Source organism: Daldinia vernicosa (assembly GCF_022497035.1).
Source record: "Daldinia vernicosa strain CBS 139.73 unplaced genomic scaffold F5Y00scaffold_35, whole genome shotgun sequence".
Lineage (NCBI taxonomy): Eukaryota > Fungi > Ascomycota > Sordariomycetes > Xylariales > Hypoxylaceae > Daldinia > Daldinia vernicosa.
The window spans coordinates 180,909-202,452 of record NW_025953951.1 but is presented as its reverse complement, the minus strand read 5'-3'; the positions used below and the strand labels follow the sequence as shown (position 1 = coordinate 202,452).

General features: G+C 46.9%; 7 protein-coding genes across 7 annotated transcripts; 3 read left to right on the top strand and 4 right to left on the bottom strand.

The window, feature by feature from the left end:
• Window positions 1-605: 605 nt before the first annotated feature.
• On the bottom strand, window positions 606-1,280 carry F5Y00DRAFT_120927 (uncharacterized protein). The gene has a single exon (XM_048004042.1). It carries the CDS (start codon window positions 1,051-1,053, stop codon window positions 733-735), a length of 321 nt encoding a protein of 106 aa, XP_047863262.1. The 5' UTR covers window positions 1,054-1,280; the 3' UTR covers window positions 606-732.
• Window positions 1,281-4,974: 3,694 nt separating this feature from the next.
• F5Y00DRAFT_241677 (2-dehydropantoate 2-reductase) lies at window positions 4,975-6,644 on the top strand. Its single transcript, XM_048008404.1, has 3 exons — window positions 4,975-5,329; window positions 5,398-5,464; window positions 5,553-6,644. The coding sequence occupies exons 1-3, from the start codon at window positions 5,304-5,306 to the stop codon at window positions 6,564-6,566; spliced, it is 1,107 nt and encodes a 368-aa protein (XP_047863261.1). The 5' UTR covers window positions 4,975-5,303; the 3' UTR covers window positions 6,567-6,644.
• A 1,047-nt stretch (window positions 6,645-7,691) lies between these two features.
• F5Y00DRAFT_263693 (uncharacterized protein) lies at window positions 7,692-8,456 on the bottom strand (the record flags this gene model as incomplete). The annotated part of the gene is made up of 1 exon (XM_048011550.1): window positions 7,692-8,456. One exon carries the CDS (start codon window positions 8,454-8,456, stop codon window positions 7,692-7,694), a length of 765 nt encoding a protein of 254 aa, XP_047863260.1.
• Window positions 8,457-9,970: 1,514 nt separating this feature from the next.
• On the top strand, window positions 9,971-12,544 carry F5Y00DRAFT_241675 (putative MFS transporter). The gene is made up of 11 exons (XM_048008403.1): window positions 9,971-10,305; window positions 10,383-10,437; window positions 10,509-10,545; window positions 10,603-10,633; window positions 10,701-10,743; window positions 10,797-10,801; window positions 10,974-11,001; window positions 11,054-11,237; window positions 11,371-11,671; window positions 11,777-11,794; window positions 11,847-12,544. Exons 1-11 carry the CDS (start codon window positions 10,128-10,130, stop codon window positions 12,461-12,463), a joined length of 1,497 nt encoding a protein of 498 aa, XP_047863259.1. The 5' UTR covers window positions 9,971-10,127; the 3' UTR covers window positions 12,464-12,544.
• A 94-nt stretch (window positions 12,545-12,638) lies between these two features.
• F5Y00DRAFT_120898 (uncharacterized protein) lies at window positions 12,639-13,416 on the bottom strand. Its single transcript, XM_048004041.1, has one exon. The coding sequence runs from the start codon at window positions 13,366-13,368 to the stop codon at window positions 12,721-12,723; it is 648 nt and encodes a 215-aa protein (XP_047863258.1). The 5' UTR covers window positions 13,369-13,416; the 3' UTR covers window positions 12,639-12,720.
• Window positions 13,417-14,042: 626 nt separating this feature from the next.
• Window positions 14,043-14,489, bottom strand: F5Y00DRAFT_271273 (uncharacterized protein; the record flags this gene model as incomplete). Its single annotated transcript, XM_048012766.1, has 1 exon — window positions 14,043-14,489. The coding sequence occupies exon 1, from the start codon at window positions 14,439-14,441 to the stop codon at window positions 14,043-14,045; it is 399 nt and encodes a 132-aa protein (XP_047863257.1). The 5' UTR covers window positions 14,442-14,489.
• Window positions 14,490-15,986: 1,497 nt separating this feature from the next.
• Window positions 15,987-20,685, top strand: F5Y00DRAFT_271271 (hsp90-like protein; the record flags this gene model as incomplete). Its single annotated transcript, XM_048012765.1, has 3 exons — window positions 15,987-18,604; window positions 18,679-20,303; window positions 20,353-20,685. Exons 1-3 carry the CDS (start codon window positions 16,084-16,086, stop codon window positions 20,683-20,685), a joined length of 4,479 nt encoding a protein of 1,492 aa, XP_047863256.1. The 5' UTR covers window positions 15,987-16,083.
• Window positions 20,686-21,544: the final 859 nt, after the last annotated feature.

The window sequence follows — 21,544 nt, the reverse complement described above, 5'->3', positions numbered from 1 at the left end:
GGGTGCCTGCCGAATCTAATCGTTGACAGGCCTTTCAGTTGGTAACGTTAGTCTACACATGCTTAGTTGCTGTCAACGTCTAGCCCGTCTAGCCCGTCTCGATATTCGCCTGCACATGCCGGGAGCAGCAATTGCTTTTTGCATCCTGCAGCGAATAGCAAATCTGATATATGAGAAGGCGATGGAGCCTTGCATATCTACGACCACTATGCAGATACTTTGCAGGCCAATCTACCTCGGATTGGTTGTATCGGCTTCCAAGTCTGCGATACCTCCCACATACATACGAATTCGTATCTTCTCACTGCGTCTTCGGCACTGGCTAGGCCAGCCCCCCACAAACTCTGCAGCCCTTCACACGCTGAAATCTCACCAGGAGTCAGGCATATCAGCCCCAGGCGCATCTGTCCCAGCTAACAATTCTTTCTCGTTCCTATTGGGCATGGTTAACGGCGACCAATGCCAATGTAACTTATAAGTTACCCTTTAAGTTACACCCCCTAGCTTCCCCGCTTTCGATGGATAGCTTCCAAAGCTTGATTTTGCCGATTTGAGCCATCTCTGCCCAGGAGGGTGGTCCTGGACTTCATTCGTTAAATCTTAAGTGGAAGCGCGGAATTCCACGGCTTGCATGCCTAGATGATGATGAGTCTGCAACGCTCTGACACCATATTGTAACGGAGCTTCGGAGTTTAGTCAACCTCAGATGATCTATGTAGGTTTACTCATCTCTTATACTTCGCTACTTGGTTGGTTGGCTTTGATAGTTCTCGGCTTAAGGTAACCCGGAGGAGTCACGTATCGGCGCTGGCACGTTGCTGTGCAGCCTGTAACCTGATGGCTCGTAACAATGTCTAGAAGTCTAGCATCGAGATGGCGAGCTCCAGGGTAGCCATTGACAAAAAGAAAAGAAATTAAGAACATGCCAGCCAAACGTTTCATACGTTTATCGGCATTCGCAGTCCAACTATTGACGCGAGTGTTTTCGCTCCTGGCAGAGATCAGAATACGAACCCGTTGCTGGGCGCCCGGATTGGAGAGATCGTTTTGCATCTCATTGAGAGTCCGGGAATCAGTTGAGGTCACATAATTTTCAAAACTGTTTTCCAGTATTCGTACCGTTTCTCTTTCGTTTAGCAAGATCTGAACTAGGCGTGGCCGTCAGATTGGGCTTCCACGACAACTGTCGCAGGTAATCTTATTACCACCAATCATAATGCAACCCCCCGAGCTGATATAGGGCTTATGGAAATGTTGTTATGCATCCTCAAAAAGCAAAGGCGGGCATAATCCTGATGATCAAAAGGGCTAGACCATGTTGCTGATGCGAAGTGCTATGATTTCGTTCATCTTCGAAATGAGCATTACTTTCATTATCTGTTCTTCATTACACGTCGCCACAGATTGCAGACGGAAATAAGCATAAGAAATTGTAAGATGGGCTCTTCCCGACGCTACGGAGCGGTCATCACGCGATGCCGCGAATTCTCCCACACTATCTTGGCGTTATGACATGGATATCAGCCAGTCGTTAGCTTTTGGATCAACTCCGCTGTAGCTGCTAAGCCTGCGTAGAGTTTCTTCAGATCCCCGATGGAGATCTCTCCTTGGCATGAACGGAAAGTGATTCGATTTGTTGTTAGTGTTTGAACCTAAAGGCCTCGTTCTTAGTAGATCCGGGTTGATAGGAAATTGCATTCGCAAGTAGTAAGTACGAGCACACCATGCGCATGATTGGGTAGCAGTGAGGCTTTAGTGATGAGCAAGGTTCATAGAGTTGAACCGTGGTCGAAGCAAGAGCTTATAGTGTAGAGAACGCGCAGATAATCGACCAACAGCTTAGCTACGAGGAGCCCGCGGCCCAAAGATGATGAACGATATAAGTCGTAGATGAGCGACTATCACCCAATGCGGTAGTCAACCCCTTCTGAAGCTGACGCTGGGCGGAAGTTTTAGCAGAAGTAACTCGCGACTTCACAGATCAGAAGCAAATAATTCGATAAATAGTGTACCCCGGATTACTCGACGTGGAACAAGTTAAAAATAAGCATACAGACGCGAGCCTTAGTTCCCGTAACATTAGGCTCGTGTCAAATGACCTCATGGCGTAGTATCAAGAAGCGAGATAGACGCGCCGGCAGCATACATTCGGGTAAGGTAGCCAAGCTTTCATCGCCAAGGGGCCATTTCGTGGATGCGTTTGAATTACGTACATGGTATCTCGCGTGTTAGATTTCTCTATTCTACCCGTGCGACTTTGATAGCTTCTGATTCCCCCCCGCGCGGCCCTCCATCAAACACCTAGTCAGAGGCTGGGGTAAAATATAAGGGACAGGATAGGCTGGGCCGTCCAGTCATTATCTGCGGGGTCGTCAATTCATGTCTGATTTTACCAGGACGGACCACTCCTACCCTCGTGTCATTCGCCATCCCAGACGACGAAGCTTTCTGGCTATCACAGCTAGTTGCTAATCGAAGCTTGTTAAGCCGGTTAGCTGTAGGTGACGAGTAATATCAACCTGCAGCTGTTGGCAATCCGCAATCCGAGAGAGTGGACGACGCCTCCTTGGTGTGGGGACTACAACGTTAAAGTTCCCAGGGTTAGATTGATTCAACTAAGAAACTGTCAACTCTAAACTAATGGATGTAGAGCCGTTGGTCCTAGGATGCTTCGAGTTTCCCTAGTCGAAACGAGTACGATTCTAAGTTAGTTGATGTAAATCACACCCCCCTCCCCGCCCAACCTCCGTAGCTGGGTGGGAGACTAATGCGGCTGTCAAAGATGTGATCTAGCCAAGAGCTGCAAGCGATATTGGCTGCCGCGCCGAAGCGTGTGTTTGCCCCCCGGGGATACGGCTTACACGACGGAACCCTGTTCGGCTCTATGAAGAGACTATCGTCGGAAACTCCCTTGTCACTAATAAGCTACCTATTCTAATATGTGTACGCACCACGAAGGAGTTGAAGCAGCTAGACAATAACCCGAATAGGAATGAGTAACCCTTAGTTTTATTCCCCCCCGGTCGCAACGCGGAGCGGCGCGATATCTCATCTTAGTTGTCTCCGTCTGAAACCTTTCGTTGAACCCCCGCGCCGCCGGCGGAGCCCAGGCCCTTTCATCTTTTTTTCTCATGATACGAGACTTACCTTAGTGAAATACGTTGTGTCAGGACTGGGAGCCTGGACCGGCGTTGAGAACGCCCCTGAACGTGCTCGTAAGACCCTTGAGGAACAGTGTAACAATGATACCGGAACCGACGGACTTCCTGCAAGCCCCTCCCCTGCCACTACACTACATCTCTATCTCCTCCATCCTCGCAACCCCCATGCTGACGTGAGTTATAGTAGGCCTTTTAGGGCCGAAGCATGATTGCCATCCGCACTTCCTCGCCATCAGAGCTTACGGTAGCTGTGCGCGCGTCACCATCAGATGAGTTCAGCTTTGGGGCGATGAGGTGAACGTGGCAAACATGGTGTGGGAATCCCATTTTGCCCTTTTGTCCCATCATCCTCCACAGTTGACCCCACGAGCAGTTCGATCAGCGGGGGAATCTTGGACCTTCTTTGTTGAGACGTGCTATTACATGTATGGCGCATGGCATTCGCTCTATTCTGGTGATCACGCGTCTGACAACATTACATCCGGGTGCGCGCGCGCCTCACCTTTTTCCCCCTCAAAGCTCAACAGGCGTGGTCTTGGCCGCCCTACCATCTACGCCTCTTACGAAGTAATACACGAGTTACCATCCCTTTTTCCTCGAGCGTTCTTCTTTGTGTTCGAGGCTAGGCGTAGTATGTGATATAGTTACACGGCTTTTTGTCTGACAAGATTAGCGCCCGCGCACCATCTCGCGGCGTCATTGCCAAGAATACCCAGAATACCAAGAGTCTGGGCTCACGCCTCTGTAGGTAAAAGCGACGACGGGTCGGGTGAAACGGATGGGCGGGTAGCCCCCACGGATTCGCCACGGTCGGAACGGGGCCGAAGAGAAACTGGGCCCAGACTGGTATATGTCTTGAACACGCCCGGTTGCGACGGGAACGCATACATATGTAATGTAGGTCAACGCCGCATCTACTGACCGCTTCATGTTTCTAATATAGACGTTGCAGCAGTACGCATATTTTGTTCTTGGCGCATGACGGAGGCAGGATTAGGACCTTTTGATTAGAGCCCCTGACGTCGAACACGGACCCTTTGATTACCCGAACTCTTTAATACCGAACAAGCAACAGGGTGAGAGAGATGGTCTCACCGGAAACCTTTGTGACCGAGCCTGGGCGATAGACGATGCTTTTGATTTCCCTACGATGAACCGATGCCCGTCTCCCCGAAGAGAGCTGATCATCATTCCGAGGGTTGGTTTGTTAAAAATACATTAAATTAAAATATAAGGTACTAGCGGCGTTGCCCGTCCGCTCAAACGCGGACGGGGAAAGGGGAGGAGGGAGGAGGAGGGCGGCGGCGGGCGATTATGCGCAAAACTGACGCCACAGCTAAAGTCTGGCCTCTAATTGGCTAGCCACACCTCAGCGCACGTCCGATGAATTTTTTGTAAAATTAATTAATCTATTTCAATACAATGTAAAAGTTTTAATAATTGGTATCGTTAGATAGAGCTCGTTTTGCATGACCTTTCTATACCATTTGCACTTTTTGCAGACGTTATGCGATAGCATGGCAAAGGGAAAAGTCGCAAACTGCGGGGCGATTCTAAGTATCTGATTGGTTGAAAAAATTGTGGCAGTACTAATTAAATATATAAGACTTGATGTATGTATATATAAAACACACGATCAACTACCTAAGGTACCTACACTAGTAAAAGTTCAGACTCTTTAAGATAAGTTATAAATAATTATACGTGTAATTACATAGGTACCTAGGTAGTGTATAGCCTTACGGTATTAGTAGCACCTACCCTGAAGCATGTACCTGATGTAGGTACCATACATCCATACAATTACATGTTCAATTGGTACAACCTCGGTAATTCAATGAACTTCAAAGGAGATCCCTCCAAGCTTCATTTAAAGTTTTAGGTAACATGAACTTTGAACTTTCAGCTTTACCCTATAAGCTTTTACGCCAGTAAGAAAAAACGCCCGATTTGTTCTCCGATCTGTGGCTTTTCTTCAGCTTCTATCTTACTGCATCTCACCCCTTTTTTCTTTATCGACCAAGACAAAAACCCGGGAACCGGGCGCAACCTAGCGCATACAATCCTAATTCTCCCATCGCCAATTAATCACATTACATCTTTCTAATTCCTTGTCTTTCTTGTCCGCAAGCCACAACGGCCATGGCGAACCTAGATAATCCAACGAAGTGCGCCACCAATGCAATTGCCCGGCAGTCCACTGCTCAAAGGTACACAGCTAATACTACTACTCCAGACCGGTCCATATCCTCTTCGTTGGTGCTGGCGCAGTGGGCTGTTTCTACGCATCCCGACTCCACCATGTAAGCATCGAAACATCGAAGCATCGTCATCGGTATGCTACCTACTAGACATACGACTGACGGTTGCGCCGTGAATGGCACATCGTAGCCTTCGCACAACATCTATACCTCCCTTACCGCCCGATCGAATTACTCAGCTATCGCCGCCAATGGAGTCATCTTGGAAACCCATTCATTTGGCAATTATACTTTTTCGCCCTATGCCGTGTTTCCCTCCATTGCGCATGCCGTCCCGACCCCGTCGGCTACAACCAATCCCGCACCTACACGGCAAACCCCGAGAGATGGTTGGGACTATATCATAGTGACGACCAAAGCTCTCCCCGACCGGACCGACGACGCAGCTGCAGTCGCACCACTAGTCTCCGCCAAGACTTGTATAGTATTGATACAAAATGGAGTGGGCGTAGAAGAGCCATACCGTAAGCGCTTCCCGCAAAATCCGATAGTGAGCGCTGTTACCGTCATTAGCGCCGAGCAGATCAGAAATGGTGTCGTACGGCAGAACAGGTGGACGAGAATTAGCCTAGGACCGTACGGCAGTGGACTCGGCATACCGCCTGATCCGAACGACGAGCTAAGCGATGTAGTGAAACAAGGCCACGAACGCATGGATCAGCTGGCGCGGTGGTGGATTCGGTACGGTGGTATCCGCGACGTCGAGACGCACACTGAGCTTGAATTGCAGACTATTCGATGGCACAAGCTTTGTATCAACGCCGCATTCAACCCCACAGCCGTGCTATCCGGCGGTCGCGGCAACGCCGACCAGCTGACCGATCCTGAACTGCGCGAGCACATCCAGGGCGTCATGAACGAGATCTGGAACGCCGCACCCAAAGTTCTGGGGAAACCGTTCCCAGATAACTTGGCCAAGCCTGAGAAGATCATCAGCAGCACCGAAAGGAATGCCGGTGCTAGGCCCAGCATGCTGCTTGATTGGGAGGCTGGCCGACCCATGGAGCTTGAAGTCATACTTGGGAATCCGATCAGGATTGCCAGAAGGGCTGGCGTAGATATGCCCAAGTTGCAGACACTATATGCGCTGCTGAGGAGCATGCAGAAGGTCCGAGAGGATCAAAAGGCTCAGGGGAAATTATAAAGAATTTTTGCAGGGCGTGGTGCGTTTGTTTTTTAGCAGTGGTTAAGTGAAATTCAATATCCAGAAACGTTGCCCATATGCTCATGAGTGGTCCCATAGCGTGCCTCTAAGATTTAACATACACTACAGTCATGGTGGTAAATCATACCGGCCTTTATAGTCTCCATACAATCTCTCACGTAGCTAACAAGTCACTTCCAAGAAGGAAAACACGTAGCAGCTTATTCTAGTAATAGTCTTAGCTTGTGTGAGACTATAGTGTTCTTCGTAATTTGAGATCGGTAAGTGGAAGTTAACGTGTTTCTCTTATAAAATCGTATAGTACCTTGGGCAGTTAGGTAGGTACTTTATAGGGCATTATGGAGATAGTTAATTAGTATGGTTCACTATTTCGGCGGAAGTGTAGGATACAAAACTCTGCTAGATGCCTATTATTATATTGCCTATATTAGTCGATGATAGTTAATAATATCCTTTATATGCAAAAAGAATATATCCTCTTAGCAGGTACCCCTTTTACACAGGACGTAAGGCTCAATATATATAGTCGTCAGATATTGTACCGTTGATTGATGTCATATTACATAGAGTGAATATTAACGCCTGCTTTCTACCCTCATAACTACCTCTAACTCATTCATACTCTTACAATAGTCTAAGCGTGCCTTGACGTAAGTCTGTCGGAATTATCATCAGTATAGTTTATGAAGAAAGAGGTTGAAATTTCGCGATGAGTCTCTAATATTTTAAGTAGCGAATATAATTGGCAGTCAAGGGGTTAATGTTAGGGAGCGACGATAAGGTCAGCATATTGGTGCTAAATCACTCAGGGTTGTAGTTTACCACTAATCACGAATTCGAGAAGGAGATGTATTAATCAAGCTCGAATTATAAGCATAATACATTTTTCTTTCTATCGCAAGTGGTATATTTTAGCAACATAGGTATTTGGGGAATAATTTTCAGGGGTTGAATCTAATTTGTACAACCTTGGCAGTGAGTTTTGTCATACTTATTACGAACGATCATAATCATTCCGAGCAAATAGGTAGTTTAAGGTATTACATTACTTTAGACGCCAGAGAGGCAGCTACTCTACTTCTATGCTATAGGTATTATCTAAGTCTAAGCTGGAGAAAGACCTCGAACGAAATCGCGAACTTCAAGGGCGTCCTTAGTCTTCTCGTCGTGCTTCAAAGTGCTATATCTGCGGCACCAATCCGGCGTAGCGACGATATGCAGGTGGAAATGACCTACGGTATTGTCGGGCCATAGATGCAGACCGAAGGCGAAGTCGTCGAACTTCAAGGTATGGATCCCGGCCTCGAGTTCCTCCCAGTGACTGATGGCTTCGTCTCCTGCGTCTAAGGCCGGCCTTGGGTCAAGTTCTGCCTCCGATCTTGCCAATGAATCTGCGGTAATCCGCTTCTCTATAGCTAACTTCTGGTAGTCTAGGACTTTCTGGCGAAAGTCGGGAGTTTCCCACTTGTCCTTGAATAGGTCTATTGACTCGTCGATGACAGAAACGGTGTTGTGGTCAAGCGATACACCGTTGAAAATATTCTTTTTAGTAATCCCTAGGATATGGATCATCGACATGCTTGCCTTTCCCGGGTCCTCTGTGTACTGGGTAACGTCAAAGGAGTTGTGGTTTCCTATTAAAAATACGTTTTCACCTTCGGCAAGGAGGTTAGGGCCGCCGGTGTATCCAGTAAAAACTGTATTCTCCTTGATCCATCTCCCGTGATTACCATACTTGTGGTCTTTAGTCTCATTTAGGTACGCCTCGGCGTCTTTTAGAGCTCCTGGCTTACGCAAAAAGTCCACAAACTGTGTTCCGATCCGCTCGCTCTTTCCGGAGAAGAGAGGGTTTGTTACGGCGTTACTCATGATGATGATTTTTTAGATTGGTATTTTATATAACTAGGTGTTCTTTCCTCTTGTTCCCTGTCCCGTAGCTACTTCCTCTGATCCAGCCGGCCATCTTGAGTTTAACGCTATATACATGATTTCGTTCTTTCTTCCCGTTCTCATGTGGGGTTCTCGATACTTTCCCTTTGTTAAATGCGGAAAGAGACTGTTTTGCAAGAGGGCGGAACAAAGAAGTCTTGGTGTCGGTTTCCAGGTCTACCTAAGATGACGTTTGTTCGGCTGGTCATACATAGAAGACTCGTAACAATCAGTTCCCGAGACGAAAAGGGTGAATAAAGATTGAGTTTAGGCAATCTCAGAATACCATTATCATACCTGTTATAGTTAATGCATACCTATTGTCTAAACGAGACGTCTACGTTTGATTTTTTTTATCGATGTCTTAGGTATGAGCCATTTGACCCTAACAAGAGTGTCCCTCTTCATTGTTATTTTATTGTTATTTCCTCATAAGTGGACAGCCGAAGGAAGCTATGCCTATATCATACGTTCAACCTAGGTACTTACTCAGACAGTGGAAGGAACGGTCTTGGATAGATGAAAGAGATAGGAAGCTACGGAAATATAGCATTTCTATTCGCGTCTACACGGTATCTACGGAATTCAGTTTATACTAATAAATTTGAAAATCGTTTAACGTCAGATACGTCCCTAAGGTATTGTATCATTCTACTAATTACAAACTATAGATGCACCTACTAAATAGAAGCGCATAATATCTATTACCTGGACATTTCATATGGGGACTATGCATATACCTTAAGTATCTAGAGTCAAGTTAGATAGCTTCATGTATTTTGTTGACGGATGGCTATTAACACGAGTAGATTATGCATATATTATGTAGTTGTGGACAGACCCGCACTTCTTACCTCTTTAAACTCTTACTGGAAGTGATCTCGTGCTTTGTTATATACCCGCCATTATTAACTTGGCCCATACCTACATTCGGCAGATGCTATCCCGTTCATATATTCGTAGGAGTACTTACACCAAAGATAAGCGTTTTGTAACCAGGTGGTTACACAAGGTAACAAATCGAATATCCAAACAGATTCTCAACTCAATCATTTCATCTTATTTATGCTTATTTCGTTTTAGGTTAAGGCTGGTTGTGTAAAGGTTGGACTATTTCTTCCTTTGAACCGGCCCGTCCTGCCCGTCCTGCCTCTCCGCACTTTACTGAAAGCGCTCGAAAACGCTATGATATTATTCGAAAGAGGTTACGTATTCGTACGGGGATCTTATTCAACCCCCCCAGCCACCACGTAATCAGGTAATTCTGAGTGGTGGCCTTATGTACTTGATCTATACCGAAGCGGGGAAGCCCTGATTATCCCCGTGCCATTATTCCCGATCCTACAAAGTTGGAGAACTGAAATCCGATGAGACTGAATATAAAATGCCACCGCTATTTTGGTAGCTCTTTATAGAGTGCCGCTATTTTTTCTTTTTTTTTTTTATGTCGATGCTGTAACTTTCCGGTCGTTAGTCCTATTAGTTGTTCGTAGGTATTAGGCGGCGCGCCGACACGTCATCCAACTATTGAGACCGTTTGGGCTTCATATCCGCTTCTCGGAATCAATTTCAGGTAGCCTCATCCTGAGGTGAGCTGACTTTGCTGCCAGAATGGACATATCCAAAAGCGACCAAGAGCCTACGCAGGATATGCGTGAAGGTGCACGTGTTAGCCTTGATGAGAAGTCGCTGGGGCTCGAGAACAATGCTTATCACATCGATCCGGCCCTTGAGAGGCGGGTTAGGAGGAAAATTGATCGCCGTTTGATTCCCTTAGTTATGGGACTCTGTAAGTGTCTTCATATTATACTTCATAGGTACTATATAGTACGCTGCATAGGCTCACGACTTACACTTGATTAATAGATCTCGTCTCTTTCCTTGACCGTTCAAATATTGGGAATGCTGAGACGGCAGGCATGTACGTTCATCGTTCTTTGCTTCAGCAAACCCCTAAAGTGCAAAATTGCTAACGGGTCTTTTCCGACGCAGGAGCAAGGACCTTGGATTCGACGATGCTCACTACCAGGTTTGTCTTCAATATTCATGATAAGTGGGCTTTTATACTAATGATATGGCAACATAGTGGCTGCTGACTATATTTTACATACCATACAGTGAGTTTTACTCCAGCGCTGAAATCAACTCTTCTCTATTATGATGATCGCTAACCCTATCTTATAGTCGTTTTTGAATGGGCTGCGTTGATGTGGAAAGCCGTGCCTCCGTAAGTTCTCCTTGGCTGATAACTATTTGGGGTTTACTAACGATCATTGACAGTCATAGTATGTATTTCCCAAATGCATTGAATTCTATTACCTCTTTTACTTCGTGACTTGAAGTATACGGCAAAGCAGCACTTCTCTTAAAAACCACTACGCCCGGGGAATGAAATATTCCTATTGCAATCATGCTAATAGCCCCTATCATGTGCACATAACTAATTGGCATCCATAGTTTGGGCTACTAGCTGTGTCCTGGTATGGTAAGTAATCCTATAGAAAACATCCGCACATCAAACGCTTATTAGTCTATAGGGGCATAGCGTCTTCTCTCCAGGCTACCGCATTCAATTGGTCGGGTCTGATGGTTTGCCGATTCTTCCTCGCTACGGCCGAAGCAGGTTTTGGACCAGGAATACCGTACCTGCTCTCTTTCTTCTATAAGAGGCACGAGCTCGGTTTTAGGTGCGGCATGTTCCTCTCCGCCGCCCCTCTCGCTGTATGTATATTTCTCTGGTTAATGACTACCTCCAGTATTCCATCTGTTGTATGAATAACGTATAAACTGTTTACTCTCCCCCGTCGAGCTCTCCTTTTTCATAGGCATGCTTAGCTGATTCTCATGATAATAGACGACCTTCGCAGGCGCCCTGGCCTACGGGATAACTTCCGGCCACCCAGCTCATATAGCTAATTGGAGACTCTTGTTTATCGTAGAAGGAATCCCTTCGGTCCTTGTTGCCTTTCTTGCTTATATGTATATGCCCGATTCAGCCGATACAGCGAAGTTCTTAACTGAAGAGGAAAGACAAGTCGCCAAAATTAGAGCTCTTCAGCAGACTGGAACCGAAGGAGTAGAGCGTGTGGGACATATTAATTTCAGCGAAATCTTCATGTCGTTAAAGGACATTAAAACTTGGATTCCGCCTCTAAGTAAGTACTAGCGGTCTTGGCTTTTTGTTATTCGGCACCATAAATTCGGTGGCTGTTCCATTATCCCCCCTTAAAAGCGAAAGCGGCTGACTTAACCCCCTATAGTGTACTTCAGTTGCAATGGTGAGCACTTCAACTTCCTTATTTACTTGTATAGGCTAATCGCTCGAAACAGTCTCGTTTAGTAGCTTACCCGTTTTCCTGCCTACTATTCTCAGCAGCATGGGATTTACTTCCGTCAATGCCCAGGGGCTTAGCGCCCCGCCGTACTTCCTCTCGTTTCTGGTATGTTGTCTGACGACCTGGATCGCAGACAAGACACGTCAGCGTGGTTACATGATCATCGGACTCTCCCTTGTCGCCGGTGTGGGATACGTCCTTCTCCTGTCCTGCAAGAGCGTTGCTGTGCGCTATTTTGGCGTATTCCTTGCCGCTGCCGGTGTATTCCCAGCCATATCCAACATCCTGCCTTGGACCTTAAACAACCAAGGATCAGATTCCAAGAGAGGTGCTGGTATCGCGCTCCTTAACATCGTCGGCCAATGCGGGCCATTACTCGGAACACGGATGTTCCCGACCAGCGACGGGCCGTACTACATTATGGGGATGAGTGTATGCGCGGGGTTCATGTTCTTCAATGCGTTTTTAGCCTTGGCCCTGCGTATGTATCTGGACTGGGAGAACAAGAAATTTGAGAAGAACGATGAGGCGGCACGTCAGGCGGGAACAGATCCCAAGTATAGTTCGATTGGTGTGGAGAACGAAGGGTACGGTTACAGGAATTTCCTGTAGAGAGGAAATATAAAGAAAAACGGGGAGGAGGTAGAAGAGACCAGGATCTAAACGAAGTTATTTAGGTGCCGCACGGAGTAGAGCATCCCTACTCCAGCCGATTTATACTTGGTACGATAAATATCTACGTAGATGCTAGAGGAAACCAAAATTGACATATTTTCCATTTGATTTCGTGGTATACATCGAGTCGGTAGACTCAATAACTCCCCGATACTGAACGTTGAACTCCGCTGCTGATAATAGCGCCCCTCCATTCAGGAGGCAACCTCGTCAACTATGCCGTCCTCCTCCTCTTCAAGCTCATCTCTCCTCTTACTCCAAAACCCCTTTCCGTAACTAACAAGAATCTCCTCGCCCTTCGCAACACCCGCAGCAGCTTTCTTCCCCGCGTTCTTGCCGGCTGGCAGAACGAAGACAGCCATGCACTTCTCTCCTCGCCTCAGGTCCCAGCACTCTCTGAACTCGCAGTTCGGCCGCGCCGCGACCCCCCGGAAGTCATTCACGAAGCGCGCCTCGTTGCCCGCGCGCTCTGCATCGACGGCCAGCGCCCCGTCCCGGTCTAACCACAAGTCGTAATCCGACTTCTCGTGGGCTGCAGAGTGCGGCGGCGCCGACGAGTGTACGAGTCCGTAGTACGGGAGCACGAGGGAGCCGGGCGGGAGCGGCCGCGCGGCAAATAGCCCGGATTGCCCGTGCGCGGGGTGCGAGGGGTCGCTGATGGGAATAATCCTCGCGAGGGCCGAGGGGCCGCGGGGAAAGTCCCGTGGGATCTCGGTTGAGATTTCAGGGTCCCGGATACGGAGAATTTGCTGCTGGGCCTTGGTTACGTGGGGCGCGTAGGAGGGCTGTTGGAGGTAGGGGAGGGTTGGTGGCCAGTTCTTGGGCGCGGCGTCTTTGCCCATGGCTGGTGAGATTTGGTGAGGATACCCGATACGTGGGATAATAGTGTGGGTTTGATTGCTTGCAGGTAAAATTAAAATGCGCTTTTAGCTAGCGGCGTGTAAATTGGGGTCGGGATGTATTTGGTGATTTGATTGATTCAATGACCCGGGTTGGTGACGGCGTCATCTGAGATTAACCCTTATTGTCTTCTTGCATCGAGTCTCGTTTCATCTACATACAATCTCGTTGCCAACATTCGGCTGGATAATGCGTTATCAATGTAAACTCACGTTGTTGGGGCTGACGGATATGTCCTTCAAATACTTGATAGAATTTCTTAGTTGGCATATCCAAGGCTTTGCGGTATCACTGCAGAACTATACACATTCGAATAGATAAAACGTTTTTGATAAACTTAGGTACCTAAGGTTAGGTACATTTTAAAATTATGAAATTTACTATTTAGTCGAGTATAAGTTGCTAAAACGTCTGACTACGGGCTACCTTAAACTGCAATATCCTCAACTACCCAGGTGCCTATTATAGTATATAGGTAGGTACAGTTAAATCATTACTCAATGTCTCAACTGCTCACCCATATATAGGTTAGGTACCTAAATTTAGTCTCCAATACTGAAGGCACTTGCCATCCTCAAACTATGAAGTAACTGCACATGTCGCTACGTGAGCCATGTTACTCGATGTTAACCTCAAGCTTGCCTTTCTCGTAAGTGACAGAGTAGATCTTTCTCTCCCTCAGCAACTCAAAGACTCCAACCTCGAAGCTTGAGGGAGGATCAGTTTGAGTCTGAGCCGAGTGTAGCATAACATTAGTCTGTTTCGACTTCGGCTTAGTATTGTTGTCCCTTTTCAGAAATGGATTACCCGCTACTAGTCCCGGGACCTGCTGGGAAAGGGTGTGCACATCGATCATGTCTACATCGTCCGAGGGGATCGCCTGATTTTCCTGGGTATAATCATAGTCGGTCATCTCGATTTCTGGACATACCACCTGCTCACATGGCGGGAATTTGGGTGGCTCCGTAGAGTTGGTAGATTTGGGTTGCCCCGCGAAACTGTAAGCGTTCTGCATACTTACGATCGGGTTTAGTGTAGAAGGATGATTTTCTTAGTTGAAGTGCGAAAAACTTACCCGATACACTTACCTTTTCCGGCTTCGTGGAGTGGCTACGAGGTTTAGTATTAGTATGTCAAGTATCCTTTGGAGACAAGTTGTGCTGAAGTAAATCTACCAGTATATTCGTCTACCGAGCTGCGTAGATAGGTAATCATATTTATACCAAGAGACAAGAATGATATCCATTTGTAGACAAAGTTGTCGTTACGATATTGTTTCTTTTTCGATATACCTAGGTAGATAAAGAAGTATAATTGAATTGTGTTTAGTTAAAGGACTTGCCAAAGAAAACTTGATCGAGCCCTTGTTATAGACTCTTATTGTAAACTGCTTGATTCAATACTCTGTATAGCCAGTAATTACGTAATCTAGGTACCTAATATAACAATGTATGTAACCTAGGAGGTGTCATCTCTTTATTTTCGTGTTCGGAATTGTGACTGGCTGTAAGGTAAGGAGGTAGTGTATACTAAAATATGAGAGAAAAAGAAACAGATAGTTTTTGCCTTGCCCGAATGGGTTACTCGGCAATTCCATTCTTTTGTGGTGATTACCTTTCTGGAACTGCCCAATCAGCATGTAATCAGTCAAGGCATTTTACATAACACAGCAGTAGCTCTGAGAAATGACGTCAACGACATTAGGAATAAATGCTCCTTCTAACGCCACTAATATCAGAGGGATAATCGACAATCTCTTGGCTCACCATACCTAACATATGTAGATAGCAAGTAAGGAAATAGAAATGCAATGCTAAATACCCAATCTAATCTAACCTAGGTAGATTCTGTATGCACTGCAATGCACGTAGTGTGAGGTAGGTAATAGATCTGTCCGCAATTGATACATTATTACCTCATAGGTACCTCTTATTTTATGTATATACTTCCCTGCCGCCACATGGCGTGCATGCTAAATAAAGAATGCCATACCTACTATGTAACCTTAGGTACCCAACCTACGTAAACCATTCTTTCATACAGATCATCGGTCTGACAGTGCCTGGACGTATATCCGGGACATACCTGCATGTAGTAGGTGCGCCACCTTTTTTTTGACGTCCTTCTGGACAGGTTTATGTACCTCTTAATGTAATCTTTTGTACATGGGTAGGGGAAATAGGTAGAGAAAACTTAGAGGGAAAGTGGCGAACTACCGTAGCATAGGGCTCTTTCCCTTCTATATCCAGCGCGTTAACCCAATTGACCCCACTACAGATCTGCTATTGTTGCTTTCCCATGTTCCAATTTCCATTTTGGTGCTCAATTATCGATGCTCATATTGGAATTGGAAGTAATCCCCATATTCTTCACTTGTTTGCTGTGGAGTTGGAACTCCCTCTTACTACCCCTCGTCCTCCCATGTCCCCGGCGCTCCCCCGTGTACTACATTTACCTCGCTGAAAACCTAGAACGAGATATAGGTATCATTTGTCAAAAGGGCTGGGGTATCGTTGCTATTGGGGCCATCCAGCTTGGGCCTGATAGGAGCCACACAGAGGAAATTGGGCGTGCCGAGTTCAAGTGGTTTAACTAAGATCGTGGTCGCAATCGATTCACCTTGGCTTTTAGGTCGTCGCCATTGATCTCCCTATAGCATGGAGTCAAGTCAAGATCCGGCGATCCAAAACCAGCCCACCGCTGATCAGGCTATTAACGATCCCTCTGAGCCCAGGACGCAAAATGACGACAACACAACACCATTTCCCCAGCCATCCTGCAAGGCAGATGACTATGAGGAATCGACGAATGTGCCTACATCTGTAGAAGATATCCCCGCCGTAAAACCAAAGTCGCCCCCGATTCCTGTGGAGGAAACTTCTACGGCGGTAAATAGCGACATTACGCATAAACGAGCTTCGAACATTCCTTCATCTTGTAGTGCGAGTGCGGATAGTCAACATCGTCGCGGCACCAGCGCTAGTAATGCAGACCCGTCGGACAGAGTATTCCCCATTCGCTCTGTGGTCAGTGTCGACCAGTCGCAAGAAACACCCCTAACGTTGGTAAAAAATCTGGGAGAACAAGGTTATATAGCCCGTCGAGGGTCGACTTGGGACGGCCGGCGACGACCAGGCAGTGCTCGCCTTTCGATAGACACGATTGATGGACTCCGAAGAATTGAACCTGTGTCTACTCCTGTTTCGTCGTCTCTAGGACCATCGAAGGATAAAGATGATGTAGAAAAACAAAATAGGGGAGAAACACGTGCTGCTAGTCCGGCCCCCAAATTGAAACGGGATGTCCCTGCCGGCCCACTTTCTATCTTCAACGATGCATCTTCGGACCTATCCGATAAGACGAAGAGCAGTACGCCTTTAAATACTGAAGGGAGTAACCCAGATGATTCTTCCAGACGTAGATCGCTTGGAGAATTAAATGATGCGTTAATGACAGCCCGTTTTCGTCACGTGATTACAGAGGAAGGTCATGCTGTCATTACTGGGCGCGATGGTAGCCTACAGCGATGTGAAGATGAGCCGATCCATACCCCTGGGGCTGTCCAGGCCTTCGGCCTTCTTGTCGCTCTCAGGGAGGAAAATGATGGCCGACTCACTGTCCGATGCGTCAGCGAAAACTCCGAGAAGATGATTGGGTTCTCACCACAGGAGTTGTTTCGACTTGAGAGCTTCGCCGATATTCTGACTGAAGAGCAGACTGATAATCTTCTGGATCACATCGATTTCATCCGAGACGAAGAAGCTGACCCGGCCACCAATGGACCTGATGTATTCAGTATATCTATACGGCCGCCTCATAAGAAGTCTATAAAGCTATGGTGTGCAATACATATCAATGAAAGCCACCCAGAGCTGATCATCTGCGAGTTTGAGCTTGAAGATGACCAAGAGCACCCCCTCCGGCCGGCTGATGAGCCGACGTCAGATGCGCCTCAGGACACTCTCTGCCAAACCCCAACGGTGGAGGAACTGCACGAAAGCACCGAAACGAGCAGCAGACCCTTGAGGATTCTTAGAAGCGCACGAAATAGACGTGGTGGAGCTAGTGCCATGCAAGTTTTTGATATAATGTCCCAAGTCCAAGATCAGTTGGCATCCGCGCCAAATTTGCAAATATTCCTCAAAATATTGGTGGGAATCGTCAAGGAACTCACTGGATTTCACCGAGTCATGATCTATCAATTCGACGCTGCATTTAACGGAAAAGTTGTGACAGAATTGGTTGATCCTGTACAGACTCGTGATCTTTACTACGGTTTACATTTCCCAGCTTCTGATATCCCGAAACAAGCGCGAGATCTATACAAGCTTAACAAAGTCCGGTTACTTTACGACCGAGACTTAGAATCCGCAAGGCTCGTTTGTCGATCTCCCGGGGACTTAGGAAGGCCGCTCGATCTCAGCCATGCCTATCTTCGAGCCATGTCTCCGATCCACCTGAAATACCTTGCTAACATGGCTGTCCGGTCCTCTATGTCAATATCCATCAACGCCTTCGACGAGCTATGGGGACTTATTGCATGCCATAGCTACGGTTCTACCGGAATGCGAGTTCCGTTCCCAATTCGAAAACTATGTCGGCTGGTGGGCGATACGGCGTCGCGCAATATAGAGCGACTCTCGTACGCGTCACGCCTCCAGGCAAGGAAACTTATCAATACTATGCCGACTGACAAGAACCCGTCAGGTTATATTACCGCCTCGTCTAATGATCTTATAAAGCTATTTGACGCAGATTTTGGTATGCTATCTATTCGGGGCGAGACAAAAATACTGGGGAAGATTGAACAGTCCCAAGAAGCTCTAGCCATGTTGGAATATCTACGTTTGCGAAAATTCACTTCCGTATTAACTACTCAGGATATTCACGAGGATTTTCCCGATCTCCACTACCCTCCCGGGTTTTCAGTTATCGCCGGTCTATTGTACGTCCCACTGAGTGTGGGCGGAAACGATTTCATTGTATTTTTCCGCAAAGGTCAAGTCAGAGAAGTAAAGTGGGCAGGCAATCCGTACGAAAAATATATTCGCGAGGGTACTTCCAGTTATCTGGAGCCACGATCAAGCTTCAAAGCATGGCATGAACTTGTAATTGGAAAGTGTAGGGACTGGTCCGAAGAGCAGGTGGAGACTGCTGCCGTCCTCTGTTTGGTATATGGTACGTATATGAATCGCGTGTTCATGACCTTTGGTTTTTAATTAGAATCATATTTATGTTAACCATCAACCTAGGTAAATTCATCGAGGTCTGGAGGCAGAAAGAGGCTGCGTTGCAGAGCAGTCGACTTACTCGACTTCTGCTTGCAAATTCTGCCCATGAGGTTCGCACTCCTCTGAATGCAATCATCAATTGTTTAGAGATTGCTATGGAGGGGCATCTCGACCAAGAGACTAGAGAAAACTTGGCACGATCTCACTCAGCATCCAAATCACTCATCTATGTGATCAATGACCTGCTTGACCTCACCAATATGGAAGAGGGTCAAGAGCTGATCAAGGACGAAGTATTGGACTTGCCAGCCTGCATTCGCGAAGCGACGGAACCCTTTAAAGTAGATGCTAAGCGGAAAGCTTTGTCCTACGAACTCATCGAACACCCTGGTCTCCCCCGATATGTCCATGGCGACTATCGTCGAGTACGTCAGGTAGTGGCAAATATAACAGCAAACGCCATGCAGCATACGAGCGAAGGTTCAATAAGGGTTGAATCATACGTCACTGAGGTTCTTGAGTCACGCGTTAAAATTGAAATCGTCGTTCAAGATACAGGTCGCGGTATGAGCAACGAAAAGTTAGATAATCTCTTTCGAGACCTAGAGCAAGTTAGCTTAGATGTGGATTCATCTACTTCTGTTGATGACGCCGAGAAGCCAGAGAATGACCGCTCGCTAGGTCTAGGTCTCGCCATGGTTGCGAGGATACTGCGGAATATGAATGGCCAACTGCGACTAAAGTCTGAAGAGGGGAAAGGATCAAGATTCGTCATCCAGCTTCCTTTTGAATTGCCGAAAGGTGAATCGCTAGAGAAAATCGACGATACGGATGCAGCTTCTAACCCTAAAGCTATTTCGAGTATTGTTCCTATCGTCAAAGCTTCCCCCTTAGCTGACGCAAATGAGGTTATGCTCGTTGACCGAAAGAGTTCTCTTCCAATCAACGTGCCGAGACTCACGAACGCCGAAACCCGGAGCTTCGACGAGACTAGGAGCCTCAGTAGTATAAAGAGCGGCACTAGCAACAGTGCTCATAGCCACAAGAGTGACGCGGAGCGCCTAATTGACGCAATTCAGACACCCTTATCAATAGGGAGCCTCGAGGAGAGGGCTGCCAACATAAAACGCCTAAATTTGAAGGAACGGCAAGACAATATTAGCGCCGGTGCTGCTATTTTGTCGGGATCGGGTGCGATTAACCCATCGGCCGTTGGCGGTATCGACCTTGAGCAATCGGCTGCTTTGCAGCAGCCAGCTATGGGTCCGAGTAAACCTTCCACACCCAGCGGTCAGTATCATGTTACAGATACTAGGACGCCCATAAAACCCGTTAGGGTACCGCATGAATATTTCGATAATTTAGGAGCGTCGCCGACTGCCGCCAAATCTCGAGTACTGCTCGGGACTGATGGGAATGCTAAGGGTAACGAGGAGCAAACGGGTAAACCCAAACTAATATCTCCTATAAACTCGGGCAGACTACAGGTCCTAGTAGCTGAGGATGATCCTATCAACATGAAAATACTCCAAAGACGCCTAGAGAAAGCTGGGCATGAAGTATATCATGCGGTCAACGGCGAAGATTGTGCCACTGTTTACAAAGACAAGCCAACTAGCTTTGATGTTATTCTTATGGACATGCAAGTGAGTCACTATTACCAATTTATACATTAGGCACAACTAATAATTATAGATGCCTATTGTCGATGGCCTTACTAGTACTAAGATGATACGGGCGTTTGAGAAGTCAGACAAGGGCCCAGATCCTTCTTATTCGGTAGATAGCCATGAGAGAATCCCAATATTTGCTGTGTCGGCATCTCTCGTGGAGCGGGAGAGACCGATTTACGTTGAAGCCGGGTTTGACGGCTGGATCTTAAAGCCGATCGATTTCAAGAGGCTTAACGTTTTGCTTGACGGAATCACTAACGACGGGGTTCGCGCCGAATCCCTCTACGTACCTGGTAATTGGGAAAGAGGGGGATGGTTCTCCTTTGAACCCGACGACAAGAGCAGTCGGTCTTAGCAATACATCCACGTTAGTATAGCGCCTGGTGCTTACGTTCAAACCCCGCAACGACTTCAAACCTAGCCTTGAGGTAAAGAAATTTCGCGACCATACGTTTACATTAACTCTACGATACCATTTAGGGCGGGCCTGGCAAGGAGTATATAACGGGGAACTTGATATTGGGCATCTTCTGGTTTTATGCTATCTATAGTATGCGGCATACGGATGATGTGTGCATAGGGATTCAGTACGGAGCATGCTACTTCATACGAAGTTGAACGCCTAAGGGGCGTACGAGTTAGCTTGGTTGTACATCACATTTTTGCATTGACTTGGGGAAGAATCTCAGAGCAGGTCTCTTGAGATTCGTATTTACTAACGGGTGATAGGAGTATGTTCAAGGGGGCGGACATCCCATGAAGATATACGCATTGCATGGAGTTTGGGGGTGAATAAAAATAGCGGGTTGGGGACTTGACGGCGCTTTAATAAACTCTTGTGTTCTATCTATTTGTTGGACGCGAGATCTAGTATTGTTCATGGCCTCTTGTTGTATCCTTTTCATCTTATATATATGTTTGCCATCGCGGTATAGAGGTTCGGGGTGTTGCCCTGCATTGTAAGACGATATATTAGTCTCTGGCGAATGCAAAATAGGATACCCTCTACTACGTACGAGGTAATACATCGGTGAACATAGTGGGAAGTGAAGGTTATTTGCGCACGTGGGGTAGAATAGGAGGCATACGAGCTGACTTGGGGATAAATTCGAAGCCTCCCAATATCCAGGTGGACTACTATTTTGAACTCTCCACCTCTATCTAATATACCCCATCAACAAATTTACATCATGTGACTCATTACACGCGCATTT

Coding starts and splice junctions, on each gene's coding strand:
- F5Y00DRAFT_120927 (XM_048004042.1), bottom strand. CDS start 1,053: ATGCAAAACGATCTCTCCAATCCGGGCGCCCAGCAACGGGTTCGTATT.
- F5Y00DRAFT_241677 (XM_048008404.1), top strand. CDS start 5,304: ATGGCGAACCTAGATAATCCAACGAA. Junction 5,330..5,397: donor AACCTAGATAATCCAACGAA/GTGCGCCACCAA, acceptor CTACTACTCCAG/ACCGGTCCATATCCTCTTCG. Junction 5,465..5,552: donor ACGCATCCCGACTCCACCAT/GTAAGCATCGAA, acceptor GGCACATCGTAG/CCTTCGCACAACATCTATAC.
- F5Y00DRAFT_120898 (XM_048004041.1), bottom strand. CDS start 13,368: ATGGGCAAAGACGCCGCGCCCAAGAACTGGCCACCAACCCTCCCCTAC.
- F5Y00DRAFT_241675 (XM_048008403.1), top strand. CDS start 10,128: ATGGACATATCCAAAAGCGACCAAGAGCCTACGCAGGATATGCGTGAA. Junction 10,438..10,508: donor AATGCTGAGACGGCAGGCAT/GTACGTTCATCG, acceptor TTTCCGACGCAG/GAGCAAGGACCTTGGATTCG. Junction 10,546..10,602: donor TCGACGATGCTCACTACCAG/GTTTGTCTTCAA, acceptor ATGGCAACATAG/TGGCTGCTGACTATATTTTA.